The sequence below is a fragment of the Myxozyma melibiosi genome, assembly GCF_037950935.1.
Source record: "Myxozyma melibiosi strain Phaff 52-87 chromosome Unknown BZA70scaffold_5, whole genome shotgun sequence".
Classification (NCBI taxonomy): domain Eukaryota; kingdom Fungi; phylum Ascomycota; class Lipomycetes; order Lipomycetales; family Lipomycetaceae; genus Myxozyma; species Myxozyma melibiosi.
The window spans coordinates 290,053-308,677 of record NW_027042919.1 but is presented as its reverse complement, the minus strand read 5'-3'; the positions used below and the strand labels follow the sequence as shown (position 1 = coordinate 308,677).

General features: G+C 52.0%; 3 protein-coding genes across 3 annotated transcripts; 2 read left to right on the top strand and 1 right to left on the bottom strand.

Moving 5' to 3' along the window:
* Window positions 1-42: 42 nt before the first annotated feature.
* On the top strand, window positions 43-1,333 carry BZA70DRAFT_267242 (replication fork protection component Swi3-domain-containing protein; the record flags this gene model as incomplete). Its single annotated transcript, XM_064911087.1, has 3 exons — window positions 43-386; window positions 449-524; window positions 593-1,333. The coding sequence occupies 3 exons, from the start codon at window positions 43-45 to the stop codon at window positions 1,331-1,333; spliced, it is 1,161 nt and encodes a 386-aa protein (XP_064768428.1).
* Window positions 1,334-1,393: 60 nt separating this feature from the next.
* On the top strand, window positions 1,394-3,417 carry BZA70DRAFT_155974 (GTP binding protein-like protein). Its single transcript, XM_064909746.1, has 9 exons — window positions 1,394-1,650; window positions 1,724-1,732; window positions 1,811-1,886; window positions 1,958-2,011; window positions 2,073-2,142; window positions 2,206-2,497; window positions 2,573-2,872; window positions 2,949-3,216; window positions 3,313-3,417. Exons 1-9 carry the CDS (start codon window positions 1,630-1,632, stop codon window positions 3,324-3,326), a joined length of 1,104 nt encoding a protein of 367 aa, XP_064768427.1. The 5' UTR covers window positions 1,394-1,629; the 3' UTR covers window positions 3,327-3,417.
* Window positions 3,418-16,528: 13,111 nt separating this feature from the next.
* On the bottom strand, window positions 16,529-18,290 carry BZA70DRAFT_155150 (uncharacterized protein). Its single transcript, XM_064909741.1, has one exon. It carries the CDS (start codon window positions 18,190-18,192, stop codon window positions 16,606-16,608), a length of 1,587 nt encoding a protein of 528 aa, XP_064768426.1. The 5' UTR covers window positions 18,193-18,290; the 3' UTR covers window positions 16,529-16,605.
* Window positions 18,291-18,625: the final 335 nt, after the last annotated feature.

Sequence of the window (18,625 nt, the reverse complement as noted above, 5' to 3'; positions counted from 1 at the left end):
ATATCTCATACACACCTCCGCAGACGGCAAGACAAACAAGTCATGGACGACCTATTTGCGCCAGAATACGACGATCAATTTGAAGAAATTGAAGCCGAGCGCCGCGCTCGTGCTCTTGCAAACCACCGCTCCCCGTCCGTGGAGAAAGATGACTACAACCGCCCGCTCGCTGCTGCCGCGAGCTCTCGAGCGCGCGAGTACGACGACGACGAGGGTTTCACAGCTGTCAGATTTGCATCTGAGGGTGCTGCTGGTGGTAGTGGTGCGGTGGGAGGGAGTAGTGCAGCTGGGGGCGGACCGGAGGAGGTTGTTGCTGATTTGGGAATTGATCAAGAAGTTCAAGTTAAGCAGGCGCGACGGCCGCAGGCGAAGCTGGACGCGAACAGGTGAGTTTATTGCAAGACGTGCTTGTGCTGTCTTGAGGACTGTGTCTAACACTATGAGTTAGGTTGCTTTCTGCGGAGGGATTGCTTGAGATCAGGCGCCGAGCTCCGAGGATTAAATTGAAGGGGAAAGGACATGAGGTACGTTTCTCTCAACGCATTTTCTCACGGCCGTTTCGTTAGATCTATTGCTAACCTTGCCACAAAAGTACGGAGACCTAGGACGAATAATAGAATGCTACAGAGTATGGGCGCACCAACTCTTCCCCAAAGCCAAATTCGAAGACTTCCTCGTCCTGACCGAAAAAGTCGGCCGCGAGAACCAAGTCAAAGCCGCGCGCAACGCGTGGATGGACGAGTGGAAACCCAGCGTGCCGGAGCCGGCTGAGGAACAGTCAGACGATCTAAGCGAGGACAGCGAGGCGGAGTTGAACGGGCCGCAGAGGTATGATGACGGATCTGGGTTTGTGGTTGATGAGCAGGCTGTTGATGATGAGGATGGGTTTGCGGCGGGGGTGCGCGGGAGTGGGAAGCGGAAGAGGACGAATACGCAGGGGTCTCAGAATATGTTTTTGAGCGGGGGAGAGTCTGAGGATGAGGATTTCGGGGCTATAAGTAAACGGATCAATGACAATACGCGCGAAAGAGCAGAGGAGGATGGCGCTGTTGAAGGTCATGCAGAGGCAGTAGCGCCAGCAGAGGCAGAGACCGCGGAGGAGGCTCAGGATCAGCCGGTGTTTGTCTTGGAAGAAGGAGACAAAGAAGACGATGAAGAGCAGCTTGCTGGTGCTGCGTCGCAAGAAGAGTCAGAGGGACAGATTCAGATGCCGTTCACGCTGGAACCAGAAGACGATTCAGAGATGCCCGATGATTCCACACAACCCGCTCAGCCTGCACAGATAACAGAAGACCCTGGCTATGGAGATGATGATGATGACTTGTATGACTAGTTTTTCGCTTGAAAATAAACAGAAATATTCGCTGCATTGTAATTCATCGTCGCTCTTCCCTTGAATATTGATTGATGCCGTATATGGGTTAGGTGCGTTTAAGGTTTAAAGACTCTTGCTACAAATTTCTCTTTCATCGCAGAGATTTTATTATATTTCTATAATCTCTTAAAGACTGTCTCTACGAATTTCTAATCGAGGATATTTCGTTGGGAAAACTGATATATAGTTTGAAACAGTCGAGATACGGAAAAAGACAAGTTTGCAAAGTATTCTGCTAAAGCTCGGGGCTCACAATGTCGACGATCGTGGAAAAGGTATGACCACACTCATCATCTAAACAGCAAAGGAGATGAAGATGCTAACGAGAAATGCTTTATTCAAATCTAGATCAAAGAGGTATTTTATCACTTTCATAAACTGATATACAGTACAAGTATATGCTAGAATGGTAGCTCACCGTGAATTTGCGTGCAGATCGAGCTCGAAATGAGCCGTACTCAGAAAAACAAGGCGACTAGTTTCCATTTGGGACAACTGAAAGCCAAGCTAGGTATGCTCCATATTGTACAAAGACTGATATATATTCTGTATTTTGTCGTACTGACTGTTGACTCTGTTTAGCAAAGTTGAAGCGCGAGCTGCTCACTCCTACTAGCGGCGGCGGTGGAGGCGGAGGTAAGTCCAGCTTATCCTATTCTTTCGTTTTAGATGTTGCCGATGACTGATGATTATGCAGTTGGATTCGACGTTGCTAGAACTGGTGTTGCATCCGTGGGATTCATTGGATTTCCTAGTGTGGGTAAAAGGTAAACACATCTCGACCTCAACAACGATGCCTTGGAATGTTTGTTAACCTGAAACCACGACAGTACGCTGATGAGTAAGCTCACCGGCACGCACTCGGAAGCAGCAGCATACGAGTTCACGACGCTGACGACCGTTCCCGGCGTCATCATGTACCGCGGCGCTAAGATCCAGATTTTGGACTTGCCGGGTATCATTGAAGGTGCCAAGGACGGCAAAGGTCGAGGTCGCCAGGTTATCGCGGTCGCGCGCACTTGCAACTTGATTTTTATCGTGCTTGATGTTATGAAGCCGCTTACGCACAAGAAGATTATTGAGTCGGAGTTGGAGGGATTTGGTATCCGGATAAACAAATCTGTATGTATATCTTTTACGTATGCCTTGGTGTATATATCTCTGCGACATGCTAACGATTTACCTCACATTCCAAAGCCGCCCAACATTATCATCAAGAAAAAGGACAAAGGAGGACTGAATATCACAAACACGGTACCTCTGACGCATCTCGACCATGGAGAAATCAAGGCCGTAATGTCAGAGTACCGGATTTCGTCTGCTGATGTGTCGATCCGATGCGACGCCACTGTGGACGACCTCATTGATGTACTTGAGGCCCAGAATCGTCGGTATATACCTGTGATTTATGCGCTCAATAAGATTGATTCCATCTCTATCGAGGAGCTGGACTTGTTGTACAGAATTCCAAACGCCGTACCGATTTCGTCTGAGCATGTAAGTACATTTACCTGGAGATACTCTGACGTTGCTTGGTATGATTGGCTAACATCTGCATGTTTTCTGCAAAAAGGGTTGGAATGTTGACGAGCTGCTGGAGATGATGTGGGACAAGCTCAACCTAGTCCGCGTATACACAAAGCCCAAGGGCCAAGCGCCCGACTACGAGCAGCCAATTGTTTTGCGACAGGGACACTGCACTATCGAGAATTTCTGCAATGCGATCCACAAGAGTCTTGTCGAGCAATTTCGGACGGCGGTTGTTTACGGATCAAGCGTGAAGCATCAACCGCAGTTTGTGGGTCTTGCCCATGTTCTCAATGACGAGGACGTCGTTACGAGTAAGAAATCACCAAATATCCCTATTTTGATTCGCGTTTATTTCCATATTCAGCGGAGTCGGGTGCTAATTTTTCTTCTTATCTTTACGTTTTTAGTCTTGAAAAAATAGAAAGCATCCCGAGAGTTTTGCTTTGTTGTCTCTTATCACCGGATCGGGCGGGATGGGATATACATGCCGCCTGTCTTGTGGGAGAGGGGACCGGTTTTGGAAGGTGTCGAAGGAGCTATCATCGTTTTTTGTTTTTCGTTCTCTACCGTTTCGTTCAGCCGTCGACGACGTCGACTACGGCGATGTCGTGGGTGTTGTTGTCTCGCGCGGGACGGATATGGGTAGGGTCGACAGTAATGTCGAAAGCAATGGTTTGTATGTTTAGGGAATATGACATATACGCGAAAGGAATCAATACACAGAGATATAACAACAGAATATCAAACACGGGACTCATTGCATCGACATAGCGGAAGGAATGTCGAATCGATCAGGGCATCAGGGCTGGTCGCTGCCGTATCCGGAGCGTGTCAGGCACAGACGAGTACTCGACTGTACGTACCGCCTACTGGAGGCTGAGTACCTGTCCTTTGGCGCGCGCGGATTTTCTTTTTGGGCAGTATTCGGATAGCTCTCGGGGGTAAAGATAGAAGCCGGCTGTCTGTTTGCGGAGCGGGCGATCCGTTTCGGTGGTCTCGATATGCGTGCGTGGTGCGCACTGTGCACTGTTGACAGACCAGGCCGAGCAGGGATGATCGCAAGCAGAGTATGCGACCAGCTTTATTAATAGCCTGAAAAATTGATTTGAGACAAGCAAATTTACTTTCGAGAAGCACGTTCCTCGTCCCTGTTTTTTTCCTTTCGCCTGCTCATTCGAAAAAGAAAAGTGCAATGTGCCATCTCTGCGGTTTGGCATTTCGTCTATCACTAGCGACGCGCGACCCTTCCCGCACCGAATCAGCGGGTATCGGACTCCGTTCGATAAATGATTTGCACGTCACCATCGCAAAGCGTATGCATGATGCCAGTCGGTCGAGAGTCCACGTAGTCTACGTCGCACAACCCCCTTCTCTGTCGTCTACTCTTAGCCCCGGTTAGGATCCGAAAGTGCATGCCGTCCCCGGTAGATGATCCAACATCCGCTGATAATGAAAACGCCCCACTTGCGTAGTCCCTTTTTACCTCCCGCGCCGTACGCTAACGATGATGATGAGGATGAAAGCGAAATCAAGCGAAAGGGCCGTGGGTCGTTTCTACTGCAAGGAACGCGCGAGGTGGCTCCTTTTCCCGCCCGCCGCGTTGACCTGATCCGCGTGCCGTTGCTTTCGCTTGTGTAAAACGGTGGGATGAGAAACGTTTACGAAATGAAATTGTATTGCTCCTACGAGAGGTGAAAGGTGTCGACGACAGAGAAGCAGAGTACTATACTAGATTGTCTGCTTGCTTGAATTGGCATATGTTTGTAGGAACTGTGGAATGTAAAGCTGTGGTTTGGAATGAGATTAATGAATGGTAGTTGATTAGTTGACAGACGACCATCACATCCAGCATCAGGGAAAGCACACCATGTGTTCTGACATCTGCTGCTCCTTGCTTCTGCTGCTGCTGCAGTGCGGGAAGAAGGGGAAGAAAGATGATGAGGACGATGAATGAATTGGAAAAGGTAAAGGTAAAAGGGTAAATAGCATGTGTCGAGCCCAGCGGACGAAAAAGAAAAGAGTCGCGATGCCGAGCCCGGGTTCCAGTCCACCGGAGCCCGAGAGCCAGACAAGCGCGAGGGCCGCGTGCGCGAGGCGACGCGGGCCTGTCTCGCTATGCAAAGTTTGGGTCGCTTAGTACGCTAGTGAGTTTAATTCAGTTTATTTACCAGAGAAGAGCGAGCTAACTAGGCTGCTTTCCTACTAATGCGCAATAACCAACCAAGAAAACGCAGCTAAAGCAGCTAAAGCAACTAAAGCGAGGCTTTAGGCGAATGCTTTTTTTCTTCTGTTTCATGCTAATGCGCCGCGGTCTTTCTTTTTCTTCTCGTTCTCTTTCACCCGTTTTCTCTCTCTTTCACATTTTATTCTGGAAACCTTTTGCTTTTTCCCTTCGTGTAGAGAGCCTCTTGTTTTACGGTTTGGCCTCGGACGAGAACACGAGGCAGCATGTGCACACCCCGCGTCTGCTTTTACCTCACTAACGCAACCTCTATCGTCCCTCTTTCTCGATACCAAGTAGCTACGCCCGCGCTCTTGTTCCTGTCTGTCGTTGCTACCGACTTGGCCTGTCATCCACCCCAAATGAACTGCACTGTGCCAGCTTGCATCATTCCTCCTCTCCAGTTACTAACGCACACAGCCTGCATCGTAAGATAGATAGTAGTGAGAGATCAGAGGTCATCTATGTGCGCGAGAGAGCGTGAATTCATTCCCAGCCGTTATCTTTCACGCGAACAGCTCGATGTCTCGACCGCTCTCTCTCTCATGTGCCGATTTTTCCTCGGCCTTTGTCGCTTGTCGCTGTCGTCTGTCGTCGGAGTTCCCTTTCACGTTGTCACCCACCGCTCTGGATCAATCAACTATCTTGTCAAAAATCCATCCGCTCGCTCGCCTGTCCTGTCCTGTCCCGCAGAGAAAATAAAAATAAATGCTCAACAGCAGAATATGAATATCAAACAAATCGTCGGTATTTCCAGGGCTCTCGCGAAGTCTTTTCCGATTATCGGTGCCGCGCATCTGCGTACCACTTCTTCGTAGCGCCATTAGCACGATAACACAAAAAAAGGTCATTAACTAACCCAAACGGAATAGTAATAGAGCCCCTCAGGACAGCAAGCAGCAGGCTAGGGCCTCGCTCCTATTTTAGTGTGTTTAATACAAATTTAATTCGAGCTCAGGTCTCTTCTCTATCCCAACGGCGATGGTTAGAAGGACGCGCGCTGGGCTTTGGTGTTTTTAGACTTTCACATACTAGTCTTAGTGTCCTGCACTTGACACGAGCTTCCGTGGCGGCGACGGCGACCGACCGACTGACCGACCGATAATCAGACAGGCGGACAAGACTAGACAGACAGACAGGTGGTGTAGGGAATAGTACTGCTTACCGACGTTCACGTTCGCCCTAGTATGTGCCCGCTCGCTCCTGATCCGAATCGTCTCTGATTACATCGCCATCCGCGATATCGTCGACCGAGCACGACTTTTTTATTTTAGACTTGGCCCTGGTTGTTAGCCTCCCCCACTCCAAAGAGAGACAGAATCTCACGATCAGCAGCGCAAGCATCAGCATAATCCCATCTATCGATGATTCTGTGCGCTGCGCCGTGCGCAAGACAATGCGTCGAATCAGTCACCGCCGCCGCCCCATCGCCAGTATTTTACTTGTCGTCTCTTGATCGCGTGGCACGGACCGGCGAAGACACAATTGTGCGTATGTGGGGCCGCGCAGCGACACGATAGAGGGCGCCCGCTGTTTTTGCTAGAAATCCACAAACACATAAATCCAAAATACGCTCGGCCGGGCGGGGGTGTGTCGCAGGGCGATCGTATTATTAGATGCGTCATGCAGTTTTGGCGGTAGTCGTAGTTTTTGGGCCCAGGGCTGTACTGTGCATGTGGGAAACTCTCTAGATTGCGACAGAGCCGAGTAGCAGCAGCAGCAGGGGTCTGGAGAATTTGCTGGTCTGTCGCAAGGTATGGGGGGGGGGGAAGAGAAAGCCAGCTATCACTCCGCACGCTGCACTCGTAGTGGTAGTGGGGTCCCCCGTACATGTCGCTCGCTGCATGATCAGGGTTATTTTCTTATTTTGCCACTGCATGAAGGAGCAAGTGACTGTTTGCATGCAAAGCGCTTTATTCAAGCGATCGTATGAACAAAGGTCAGATTATGGATATAGCTAGAGAGAGGGGAGATATAAATTGCTGAAAAAACAAGACGATCGAAAGAAGAGTGTCTCGTCTGGTCTTTTCGCTGCCCCTGGACCAAACTTCGCAACTGAAAGAGAAACCAAAGAACGACACCGGCCCGTCATCCTAAGCAAAATGCGAGCGCGCGACGGGCGGGACGAGAGACTTGCATATGCTTAAAGGAATATCGTATGGATTGTCTTACCATTAGCTTAGCCGACCGGCACCAGCACATGCTCTCCATGCTGTGTATGTGGCCGGCCACGCCAGCTGTGAAACAATCGCGGGACGAACCTCGGTACGCTATATCGCGGCCGCACATCCTCTTGAGTGCCTCCCGTGTTTCCCCGCTCTCCGACTTTAAACGATCCCACTATCGCTTTGCAATCTAGACTTGGGTCTGATGCGAGCAGGAAAGGGGGCAAGTAAGGGCAGAATGAATTGTCAATGAAACCTTGCAGATAGATTAGATATTAGTCTATCGCAATCCTGGCTGATTAAACCAAAGCCCATGTCGGGGAAGTGTGTCGTCGGCGACGAGGGGGATAGGGGAAGGGAGTGGGAGTCGCTTAGGTGTCGGTCGAAAACCTTAGTGGCTGCGGTCGATGATGCATCAGTAGTGATGAGGATGAGCACTGATGAGGGATGAGCAATCATCATGACGACGACGACGCACGGGGATGATGATTGTTAGTGATCGACGCAGAGTCTAGCGGGATAAAAAAGCACGGCTTCGGCAAGCAAGAAGCAAGGGGGAAGGAGGCGGGCGCAGCGTAATAGGGAAAAAAGCAATAGAGAAGAGACACCGAAGACGAGCAGAGACGGCGAGAGAGTAAGAGCGCATGAGACTTGCATGCGTGCGTCGAAGTATGCGCAGCCCGACCCTCGATTGTCTCTCGCCCGCTCTCGTCTTCGTACAGGACTAGGACAAGCAGAGAGAAGAGGTGCAGTGCAGCCCGGCCCGTCGCTTAGCTAGCGAGCGAGCGAAAAGACTCGCCTGGGACCCGAGAAGCTATCTACCAGTCCCGCTCAGGAGACGAGCCGAGGAGACTGCCAAGAACCCAGACAGGGACGGAGGACGATAAATGAAAAGAGAAAAGTCGGGACTGCTCATGTGGTTGGTGGCTGAGGACGGCTAGGGCCAGAGCCAGGCGAGCGAGGGCAAGGAACAAGAGTCCCAGCGCAGAGCCCAGCCCCCCTCGGCCGCAGCGGACACCGAATGGGATGAGATGCATAAGAGCGGCAGCGGCTTGCCGCACTAGCGAGCGTATAGAGGTTTCTCTTGTTTCGCGTACGAGGAGAGTGCATGCGTCTACGGCGTGGAGAGAGCGAGAAGAGGGCGCGAGGATGGGTTGTGTGTATTTTCGGCTAGGCTAAAGCTGCAACGGTGTCTCGGACGCGGGCGTGCACCGCACTGTCGGGCCTTACCATCCACAGCTCTGCTATGCCGTTCCGGGCAAAGCGCGAAAGGCGGCCGACACCAACGGCGGGAAATTCTCTACAGGTTGCTCTAGCGCGGCCCAGGTCGGTGGGTGTTAGTTCAATTGAACGACATGTATGCTAGGGAAGCCTGTCAAAAACACAAACCAAAACCAAAAACTATCAGACTTTACTCTTGACTTTTTCTGGACGTCTTTGGGCGGAGCGCGATCCGAAATTGAGATATGACCACAGCTTGTTTTGGGCTATGCTTTGCTTATGCTTTGGCTTTGCTTTGGGCTTTGGGCAGCCCGGTTTTTTCATTTACTCGGGGTTAGCGAGCGAGCGAGTAGTTTAGGCCCGGCTAATATCGACAACCGCACAATCTGTTGTTTTCTTCTCGGTTGCTCTTTTGTAATATTCGTTAAACCTGTAATTTCCTCTCTTATCTTATCCTTCGTCTTTTTCTTCTCTTCCGGCAAACAGAGTCGACTCAAATTCCTTCTTCCTGATTTGCCTTCCCTGTTCAGCCGCGTAGAGTTTACGCTCCCGCAGCTTGGTAAGTGTCGATCGGCCGCAGCCAGTTCCGGATAAGCTGGGTCCCAGTGATATGTCTCATGCTCTCTCTCTGTGCTCTATCAGACAAGCAGCGCCAGCATGTGGATCGATGGTTTTGACTGAGGCGCGCTGTCCGGCCCTCTTTGCGTTTGTCAGTTCTCCCATTCATGGATGGCCGCTGCTCCGTCTCCCCGGTCCGGCTGGATGTCTTTCCTTCTTGACTGACACACCTCTTTCTGTATATAAGTTTAAGTCGACGACCGATTTCAGACAACAGGTCCACGTCTGCGGAGTCCCTCTCCTTCAGATAAATTTAGGACTGGCCGATCATATCCGAGCATGTGAAAGAAAACTACTAGACAAGGACAGCCTGGAAGCGGCGCATAAAAAACAGACATATCAGTTTTCGGGCCTCTGCTGCTGCTGCTGCTTTTTCCTGACTCTTGATGACAACCAAAGCCTCTTTTCTACTAATTGCTCGCCGTCGGGCAGACTTACACGGCTCTATGCAGCATGCATCTCTGTGTGGGTGCAGAGCGAAGAGGGGTTCACTGAGCTCTCAAAAGCAAGCATATGCGTACGTCAGCTTCTGCTCGCATAGCCTGTGTTCTCTGCAGACATTCAGATGCTTTGCGCTCGCTGCACGTTCGTACCATTCGCTCTTGTCTTCTTCGTAAAGAAATTAGCTCGTTTTAGCTCGACAATGAAAAGTGGACGTGAGAGTGCGCTGGGCGATCATGGCGATGGAGGTAGGGCCCAGATGATGAGGTCAGCAAATTACTGCTTCCACCTCGCCTCGCTTCCCATAAGAAAAGGGTTCTCCGCATCCATCGCCTACGCAAGCAGCATCATCCTCCAACCTCCGTATTCTGTCTACACCAGTACAGCTACCCTACCTGCACTTGCAATTGACGAATTGATTCGTTGTCTTTTTGAGCCGGTGAATTCTCGTAGTAAGCCAGTAGCTAGCAGCTGCGCTGGTGCTGCCGGTGCTGCTGTGCCTGCTGGCTTGCTGCACCTACAGGCTCTAATTACCATGCTGATCTCACAATTCGACCGTCCTGGTCCTCCTCCGCACCCCACCATGCGTTAAAACAGAGACGAGCGCGCGCGCTGTAGCAGTATACTTGTCTGCGTCGTCGTTCGTGGCAATGTACTGCGTCTTACGCCAGGGCAGCTGGAGGATGTGGTAAAAACACGAGGAGTGCGACGCGAGTGTGTGCGGTCTTATCTGAGATATCATGATTAGTGAATTGCTCTAGGCTGTATCGCTGACATGTGTCCCAAGAGAAGCGATAGCAGTAAGACAAAACCGAAAGCCAAAGTAATCTCGAACGCCAATATATCACATGCTACAACCAAAGACCCCTGCACCAGAAAAGATAGCTCCGTATTTCAGATAAAGCCCTCGTCTTTGTCTGTCTTGCTGGATTCCAGATCATCTCGTTTGTAGCCGTCGACGAGCAGACCAGGCCAGCCCTGCTCCCTTCTTCGTCATCCTCGCGCACGCCCCTCCTCACCTTTTTTTCCACTTTGCTTTCCTGTTTCGGCTCTTAGTGGCTTTCGGCCCATTCTGGATCCGGGGCTTGCTTCTGCCTGCCTGCCTGCTGCGCTCTTCTCTTTTTTAAATGCATGCACTTGCATGCAGTGCAGGATGACATCATCAGACCTTGAGGGTCTTTTAAAGGTTTGGTGATCGCCCGCTTACTGCTGTGAGGGGGTTGTGGAGGTGTCAATCCGGCGTTGGCGGAGAGCAAAAGAGAGGCTGCGGCTTGGATAAGAGGACAGCGGTGATCTTGGTAGTTTACATGCCTGATCTCTCTTGTTTCTAGTCGCTGTTGATTTGTGATGGCTGCGCAGATCTGTGTGTGTCTTTCGGAATGTGGGAATAGATGGAGCTAGTGTTACAGCAGCAATTGCGAGCAGCAGCGCACTAGCTGCTATACCTCCTCACCTACACCTGCCTACACACTCCAGCATCATCCAACCGAGGCATCCAAACCACTCCCACTTCTCGCCGCCGGAGCATTCGACATATACTCCCCTCGTGCGGACGACTTTTACTTTCGCCTTGGTGGTAATAATGTATTATTCTCTCTAGACAATGGCGCATACTGAATCCGGATCGCTAGCAGGTACGTCTGCAGGTACACCTCGCCGCCTTCCGGGCGCTGTAACGACCTCCCTCGCAAGCCTATCCTAATCCACGCGCTTCGGCGAAACCCATTGTATCTCCCCTCCGGCGACGCGGACGGACTAGGCCGGGGTGGAAGTCCGTGGTGGTAGATAGCTTGGATTCTGCTATAAATGGGCTGATCTCAATGCCTGAGTATATGAGACCGAGGGAAGTAGTGGTATGACAGCAGTTACAACTCGCGTGTTTGGCGGCGGTGTTATTTAGCATGTCGCAACGCATGGAGTTTGTCATAAACACATTTCTTTGCGTGTATTTTTATGGCCTGTAATTTGCTCTCTTGCTTTTAATTTTTTCTTATTCTGGTTTCTGTTTATTGTGTTTCTACAAGACAAGATTCAATAGTACTAAATACAACCTCCGAACCTTTCTTTTTCAGCTCCTCCCGTCTCGGCCTGTCTTAGTTTCGGACATTTTTCGAACGAATCTAGCCTCGAGAGATATATAGAGTAAATAACAAAAGCTACATCCTGCCTACAATGGATACAATGCGGAATACGAGGTCTGCTCTGCGTGGATGTAGTGTGTAGCCGAGCCGGGCCGGGCCGGGGCGGGCGCAGCACTGGTTTTATGTGCACGCACGGACTTGGAGATGTCCTGGATAGAGGGTATGGAATAGCAAGAGCCAGATTATTCGTGCCCGGCATCGTGTAATCTATTTAATCCCTGCCTATTAAGAAAATAAAACACACCAACAAAGCAAGGGTAAAATCAAACCCGCCAGTTCTGAAACAAGTCTACGCCGCCTATTTATATAAATCAGAGTCTTTAATCAGCGCGGTTTTTGTGTTTGTCGTGTACGTTTGGCTATTCTGGCAGGTTTAGAGTTCTTTATATATGGATGTCTAATGATGATTGATATACGAGATTACTGACGGGGGAAGGAAATCTAGCATTACTCAGCACCCTGGAGCTGATAGTTCTGGGTAAGAAGCCGGGGTCAAACAGAATCAATCTAGAAGACGCAAAGAAGACGCCAGCCAAAGCACCTTCGCGACCTAGCCAAGCCCTTCGCAACAGCACCCTTGTCGAAACAGGGCCGGGAATGACTCCTCGCAAATAGTACTTTCGGCGAGAGACAAGAAAATAGAGTAACCGGCAGCGAGGAAGGGCCCCGTTAATGAGTTTTTGATTCAGGTGCTGGTGCGGCTCGGTTTGCTGGACGCGCTACGCTCTCCCACTTACTTGCCTGCTCTACTCGGCTGGTAACAACGCTTTCCCTGCTTAGCGAATGCACAGGCGGTGAGTAGCAAATAGTAAACTCTGAAATTATGTTGCTGCTGTTGTTTTTAGACTGGACGGACCGAGATAGTCGCCAGTGAGTGGGTCCTCATAATCTATTTCAAAAAGAACCCTTCGACATTGATCCCTTCACGAGATAGAGATCCCTTCCTAAGATCGACAACCACACAACTTCCTATATCAGCACCCCTTCCCGTGCACACTCGCTTGGCCATGCCCATTACTTTTCGTTCTCTTCGCCGAACGCCGAACGAGCAGGTGACATGCAAGAACACGCGGACGTTAGAACTTCAATCAGCAAGCAAGCAACAAAGACCAAGTTCGCCACCTGCATTCCTCGAAATCGCAAGGATCAGCAGGGACACGAATTGAATTACTTTTACAGCCCTACGCGACACTTACAGTTACCACCAACGCCTCTTTCCCCCCCCCCCCCCCCCCCCCCCCTTCGTCCGGCTCTAGGAGCGAAATAAAAACTCTACGCCGCCGGCCTCGTTGCGCGCGCGCTGAACTTCACGTCGCTGCTAAGAGACCTTGGTTCCTCGTGGAGGACCTTGGCGGTGGAGGGACACGCGAGGTCGGGGATGCTTAGCACGTCGGCGTGTCGTCCGCTGGCCCGCCGGAGTGTGTTTGTATATATACCCAGCGCGAGACGCGTGGTGTGTGTGGGGCACCACCGCTCGTCTTTAGCGATCTCACGTGGCGGATATAAATAGGGATCTCGATTCTTTGCTGAGGTTTACTCTCTCGATCAGATCGTCTTTGAAGCATTGTATCGCCACTAGACTATGCGCTGCATGAATTGTCAAGTCGAGTAGAGCAGAAAGTGGATACACCCCTTCTCTGCCCTTGCGGAACATCCGGTGTAGCGTGGCACGCCGATCCTCAGCAACCTGTAGATGTAGATTATCCACCTACGCGCGGATAGCTGATCTCCAGCTGTTTACATTCATATAGCATCTCTTTCGGTCTGATTCGACACGCAGGGTCCAGCTCGTCGTCAGTAATTATCAACAAAGAAAATAATCAGACTGCATATCAGATAGGAATGAGATCATGAATGCTTTTCTAACGAAGGGCGATCGATAACCCAGCGGATCGGATTCGCGTTTAGCTTGTCTTGCGTAGTTGTTTACTTTTGCTATCGCTGAAGAGTCTGCGAGATATGACTGTAAACCCTGTATCTCTTCTGCGTCTGTGTCCAGTTTCTGCAACGCTTGATGCAAGATTGATAGGCATCTCAGATATAACTGATCGTCAACACCACACTTCTCCTCGGCGCGGGCGCGCGCGCGCCCCACAGAGCGGCTGGCCCACTAATCCACGAGTCAAGTCTAGTCCGCGCTCGCCTCGACATACGAAATTAACAACGATAAAAGCGACTACGCGGAGCGAGGACCTGGAATTAGGGAACTAGGCGGTTTTTTTGCCTCGTGAGCGTAGGGTGAGCTAAACTGAAAATGGGTGGAAGGTTGTTTGGAGCGGACCTCGGCGATCAGAGATGGGAAACGTGGACGGCGGCACTTTTTACGGGTTAGTTCTGGGGTGGTTGTCTGGTTGAGCTAGATTGGAAGCGGGCGGCGGGGTGTAGAAGAGTTGAGAACGAGCAAATATTGATATACCACACTCACTGATCATCTAAATCATCGGTCAATGTCAAAAGAGAGAGAGCAGGAAGCAGAAGAGTAGATATGAAGAGTAAGAAGTCAACGATACCGTTTCTCAAGCGTTGAGAATGCGTTTACTCATATCCGAAACAAAAGATCGCCCCACTCCCTCTCAGCCTTTGTGCTTTCTCTGGCTTTTCGAGCTATCGCGCTGTCCGTCTTGACTATCCGGATCCAGGGCTGTAGATTCGGAGGGACGGTGTGGAGCCGGGCGGATACGCGTGCAGATAGCGGAGAAAGAAGGGTTTAGTCAAGCGTTGGCCACGACGCGCGCGAAGATAGTCGGTCTGGACCATGACAGCCATGCAAAGAAGATGCAGGATGGTATTCCAAGCTTCGTAGACAATGGTCAAACGAGAAAATGAAACATATTTCTCAAAAAACAGAAACAAAAACAAAAAACACGGGGAAAAGAGAGCGCGAATTGGATCTTAACTCTAATAGCAACTCGTCGGAAATGGTAACCGTGCTCCTGATGTCTCTTGCTCTCGCCCACCTTCGCTCGTCCGTTCATTACATTTCATATCTCACTTTACCGAGTTTGCGCGCTTGTTACTTTCCCGCTCATCCTTATTTACGAGGCCTGGGTCCACTTCGCGTCATCATCGACACATGAAGCCTTCGAGCAAGGAGCGAAGGGGGAAAACAGGCCAGCGAAGGAGGCTTGTCTAGTCCCGCAAGATCCAAATCATCGGCTCCGTGTCTTAACGTACTTCTTCCTACTTCCTATTCGCTCTCTACCGTCTTGTCATATTTGGACCTGTTTTATCTCCCTCATATCTCTCTCTCTGTTTACCACCGGCAAACTCAAAACTAGCCTGCAAAAAACCAGTTGAATCGTCGCGAGCCGTTGGCGGTGCCGGTGCAGTCAGTGTCTATAGTAAACGTTGGGCAAAACGGGTTACCTCTCCCACCCTCCTCCGCCCACGAAAACTCACCGGGAACACGAGGCCACCCACAACCTCAGCTATAGACAGCGAGCGCGAGAGCAAAAGTGGAGAACCAAGCAAGCAAGCAAAAGACTCGGCGGATCGACAGCGGGTCTTGCCGGTTTGTCCGGCGTGGACGGCGTCTCGGTCTCTTACTCATCTTTACTCATATTTTTATGTTTATTTTTATTTGATTTTGGGAGGATGCTCCTTCTTGCTTTGCTTCTTTATCTTTTGCTTCTTTATCTTTTGCCGCGTCTTTCCGAATCCAGCGCGCGACGTTTTCCAGCGGTCGGTGTACTTCCTCAAGAGCATTCGATCGTCTCTTGAGATATGTACCCAGACAACAATATCTAACTGGCTCTCATCTGCTTTTACCTGTAATCGTCCAAAGCGGGCTAGAGACAGACAGCTCTCACTTCGAGCCATCGCCATGCGCATCCCCCCGCCCAAATAATAAACACAACACCGCCTTGATCCCCGGTGGCGACCACGCGACACCTCCTCCTCCCCAAACAACGACCGACCCTCCACCGCCCTCAGCTCCACCCACAAAGTCGAAAGTTCACAACAAGAGAGGAGAAAAAAAAATAAGCCAGGCACCGATCGCCGTTTCGGGAAACTGTCCTTCCCAAAATGGTACCCTCCCCTCCCGAATAGGAATACGCACACAAAACCCACGCGGCGCGCGCGTTGGGAGAAACGGAGATCGCTCGCTGCTCTCGCCTTGCTCTGCTTCGTCCCATCATCCCTCTCCACTGCTCCTGCCATGCCACGCGACAACTTACACACACACACATGATCTTCGTATGACGTCTACAGGGCTACCAGGTCTCTCGAATAGACTTTGCATACGGCATCAATGCGAAGGTGATTTACTTTTCTTTTTTTCTTTTTACTCTTTGCTCGTTGTTTTTTTGGCAGCCAGGGCGAGAGAGAGATGAGCAAAGGGAGGTAAACATATTTGTGGTGGATGATGCAAGCCAGCGGCGCGACGTCACACATCCCTCTCCTTCGCCATGTACGTAGCCTGGCACAGCTGCAGAGTGTTCCAAAGCACCGAGTAGTAAACAACACCCGCCAAAAATGTGAGGGATCAAAAGCCGCCTTGTCAAGACGGGGTGTCGTCAGGGGAAGCGGACATGAGGAATTGTGATAGAGAAAATGTCTATTATTGCACAAAAGCAGGAAAACCGTACACAAAAACTGGGTAGTCCACAAGGCAAATTCTATAAAGCTAAAAATATCAAAAAGAGTGACTGGCCACAGACGGCGGCAGATATATCAAAAGGAGACGAAAAAGGAATAGAGGAAAAAAGAGACACAGCCGGAAATGAACTCCATATGTAACAATAAAACTCCCAAAGTAAAATCACAAAAAAAGACACTTGAGTAAGCTAAACCTGAAAAAAAGTCCTACTGTCGATATTACTATACAAAAGACATCGCGCAGTGTGAAGAGAAAAAAATATTTAACAACAATTGGAATCAGAGGCACAGCATTTAAAGTCCGCGGTAGATATCATCCACGCCAAAGTACTCGACCGCACCGAGGTTGTGCGGGTACAGCGCCGAGTCGACGATTCCGAGCATAGACATGTCCTGGCCATTGTAGCAGCTGCAGCCGTTTGACGAGCACGACTGGTCGTGGATCAGACCGGCCTGGAGCTCGAGCGTAGGAAACGAGCCCGAGACAGGGGTGAGCAGCTCCGGCGACGACTGGGGCGAGTACGAGGTCGAGTTGACCGACGTCGAGTAGGCAGTGTACTGAAGAGAAAGATCGGACACGTCCTGTGTGAAGCTGCCGCCGGGGGTGTCGTGGATGCTGTAGAACTGCTCGTCAAGCAGGGTGGTTGACGGCTGCGAGTTGGACGGCAGGTCGATGTGGAACACGGGCTGCAGCTGGTAGTTGTCCTCCTCGTCCTCGTCGTCGAGCTTGGACTCTTCGTATGAGAGCTCGGCAGACGAGCGCTGCTGGTCAAACATCGCAGACACTTGCGAGCTACTGCTCGGCCGGCTGCTACTGCTGCTGTTACTACTGCTGTTTGCGACGGCGGTGGTGTAAGCGCGAGCCCGCGCCCGGGTGTGCATTGTCCGGTCATCAGCAGCAGAGGAAGGAAGAGCAGGCATAGGCGAAGGAGAAGGAGAAAAGAAGCAGGCGGCATTGTTCATCTTGAAGTGGTGAATCCACGCCGCGTCAGGCTCGAATGAGGCCGCGTCCGACGCAAGCTGGCCGAGATTGCCCGCCGACGCAAACGCCGCAGAGATCCGCAGCGCCTGGTTAGCAAGCTCCTCGTCCTTGGGCACGCCCGCGTAGAGCGAGGCGTGGTTGCGCACCCAGTCGGCGAGCGCGTACTCGATGTGGCGGAAGCGGCGGGCGTCGGCGGACGCGCCGCTGCTGTTGCTGCTGCTGCTGCCGACCAGGTTCATGGCGCCGTAGTAGGCGGCCGTGGGCGGAGTCACGCGCGGCTGCTGCGAGACCTGGTCGATGACCGAGACCGCGGACGAGGGCGCGGCCGAGGGTAGACGGGCGGAGCGGGAGCGGTCGCTGGCGGAGAGGTAGCGCGAGGAGTCGACGGACATGGACTTGTTCATTGCCTTGCAGATCTTGGAGACGGTCGAGCGCTCGACGCCAAAGACCTTGCCGATTTTCTTCTGCGAGTCGTTTGGGTGGTCGCGCGAGTGCTTCCAGATCATGTGTTTCTCTGCGTGGGTGAGGGTGCGTCGCCGCGGGGGCCGCTGGGCGGACGAGGCCGTGCTCTGGGAGGACGAGGTGGAGGAGACGGTCGCGGCCGAGGACGAGGACGAGGCGGTCGAGGGCAGCGGGCGCGCGCAGGGCGAGAAGGGCGCCTCGTCCATGGCGGAGTGCCGCCGTGGGGTGGACTGGTGGGTGGGGGAGGAGTAGATGAGGGTTGTGGGGGAGGAGGGCGGGAGCTGCTGCAGAGGCTCGTCGTGGAGGGCGAAGAAGGAGGTGGGAGCGCTGGAGGCGAAGGACGAGGTCGACGAGGCTGATTCGGCGGAAGCAGAGCGGGCGAGCGGGAAGGCGTCTGCGAACGCCAGCGGCGACACCAGGAAGGACGCGTCAGCCATTGCGGTAAAAGGAGAGAACGGGCGGGTGGAGGCTCTGGACAAGGCGGGAGGCGGACGAGCAGAGGTGGTTGCGAGCTCGACTTGATCTGGATGCTGGATGCTTGTGGGGATCGAGGGAGGCCGAGCCTTAAGTGCGATGCGATGACGGAGACCTGAACCCTAATCCACTTCGAGTCCGTTTTCCTGGCCGCGCAGTAATGGAGATCCTGCGCCGCCCGCTCGATCCAGGTACTGCAGATACCCTCTCAGCCGCGGGTACCACATGTACCCGGTACCCTTCCACGCCTGCAGTGTCGTCTGCGCGCGACTCTGCCCGCTCCTGCGTGTCGCCTGCTGATGTCGACCTGCCTGTGTCGCGCCAGCATGTCGCACCCCTTCCGGCGCCTCCAGCTCTTAGTTCTCCGCTCGCCTTGGTCTCCGGCAGCCTGCGCAG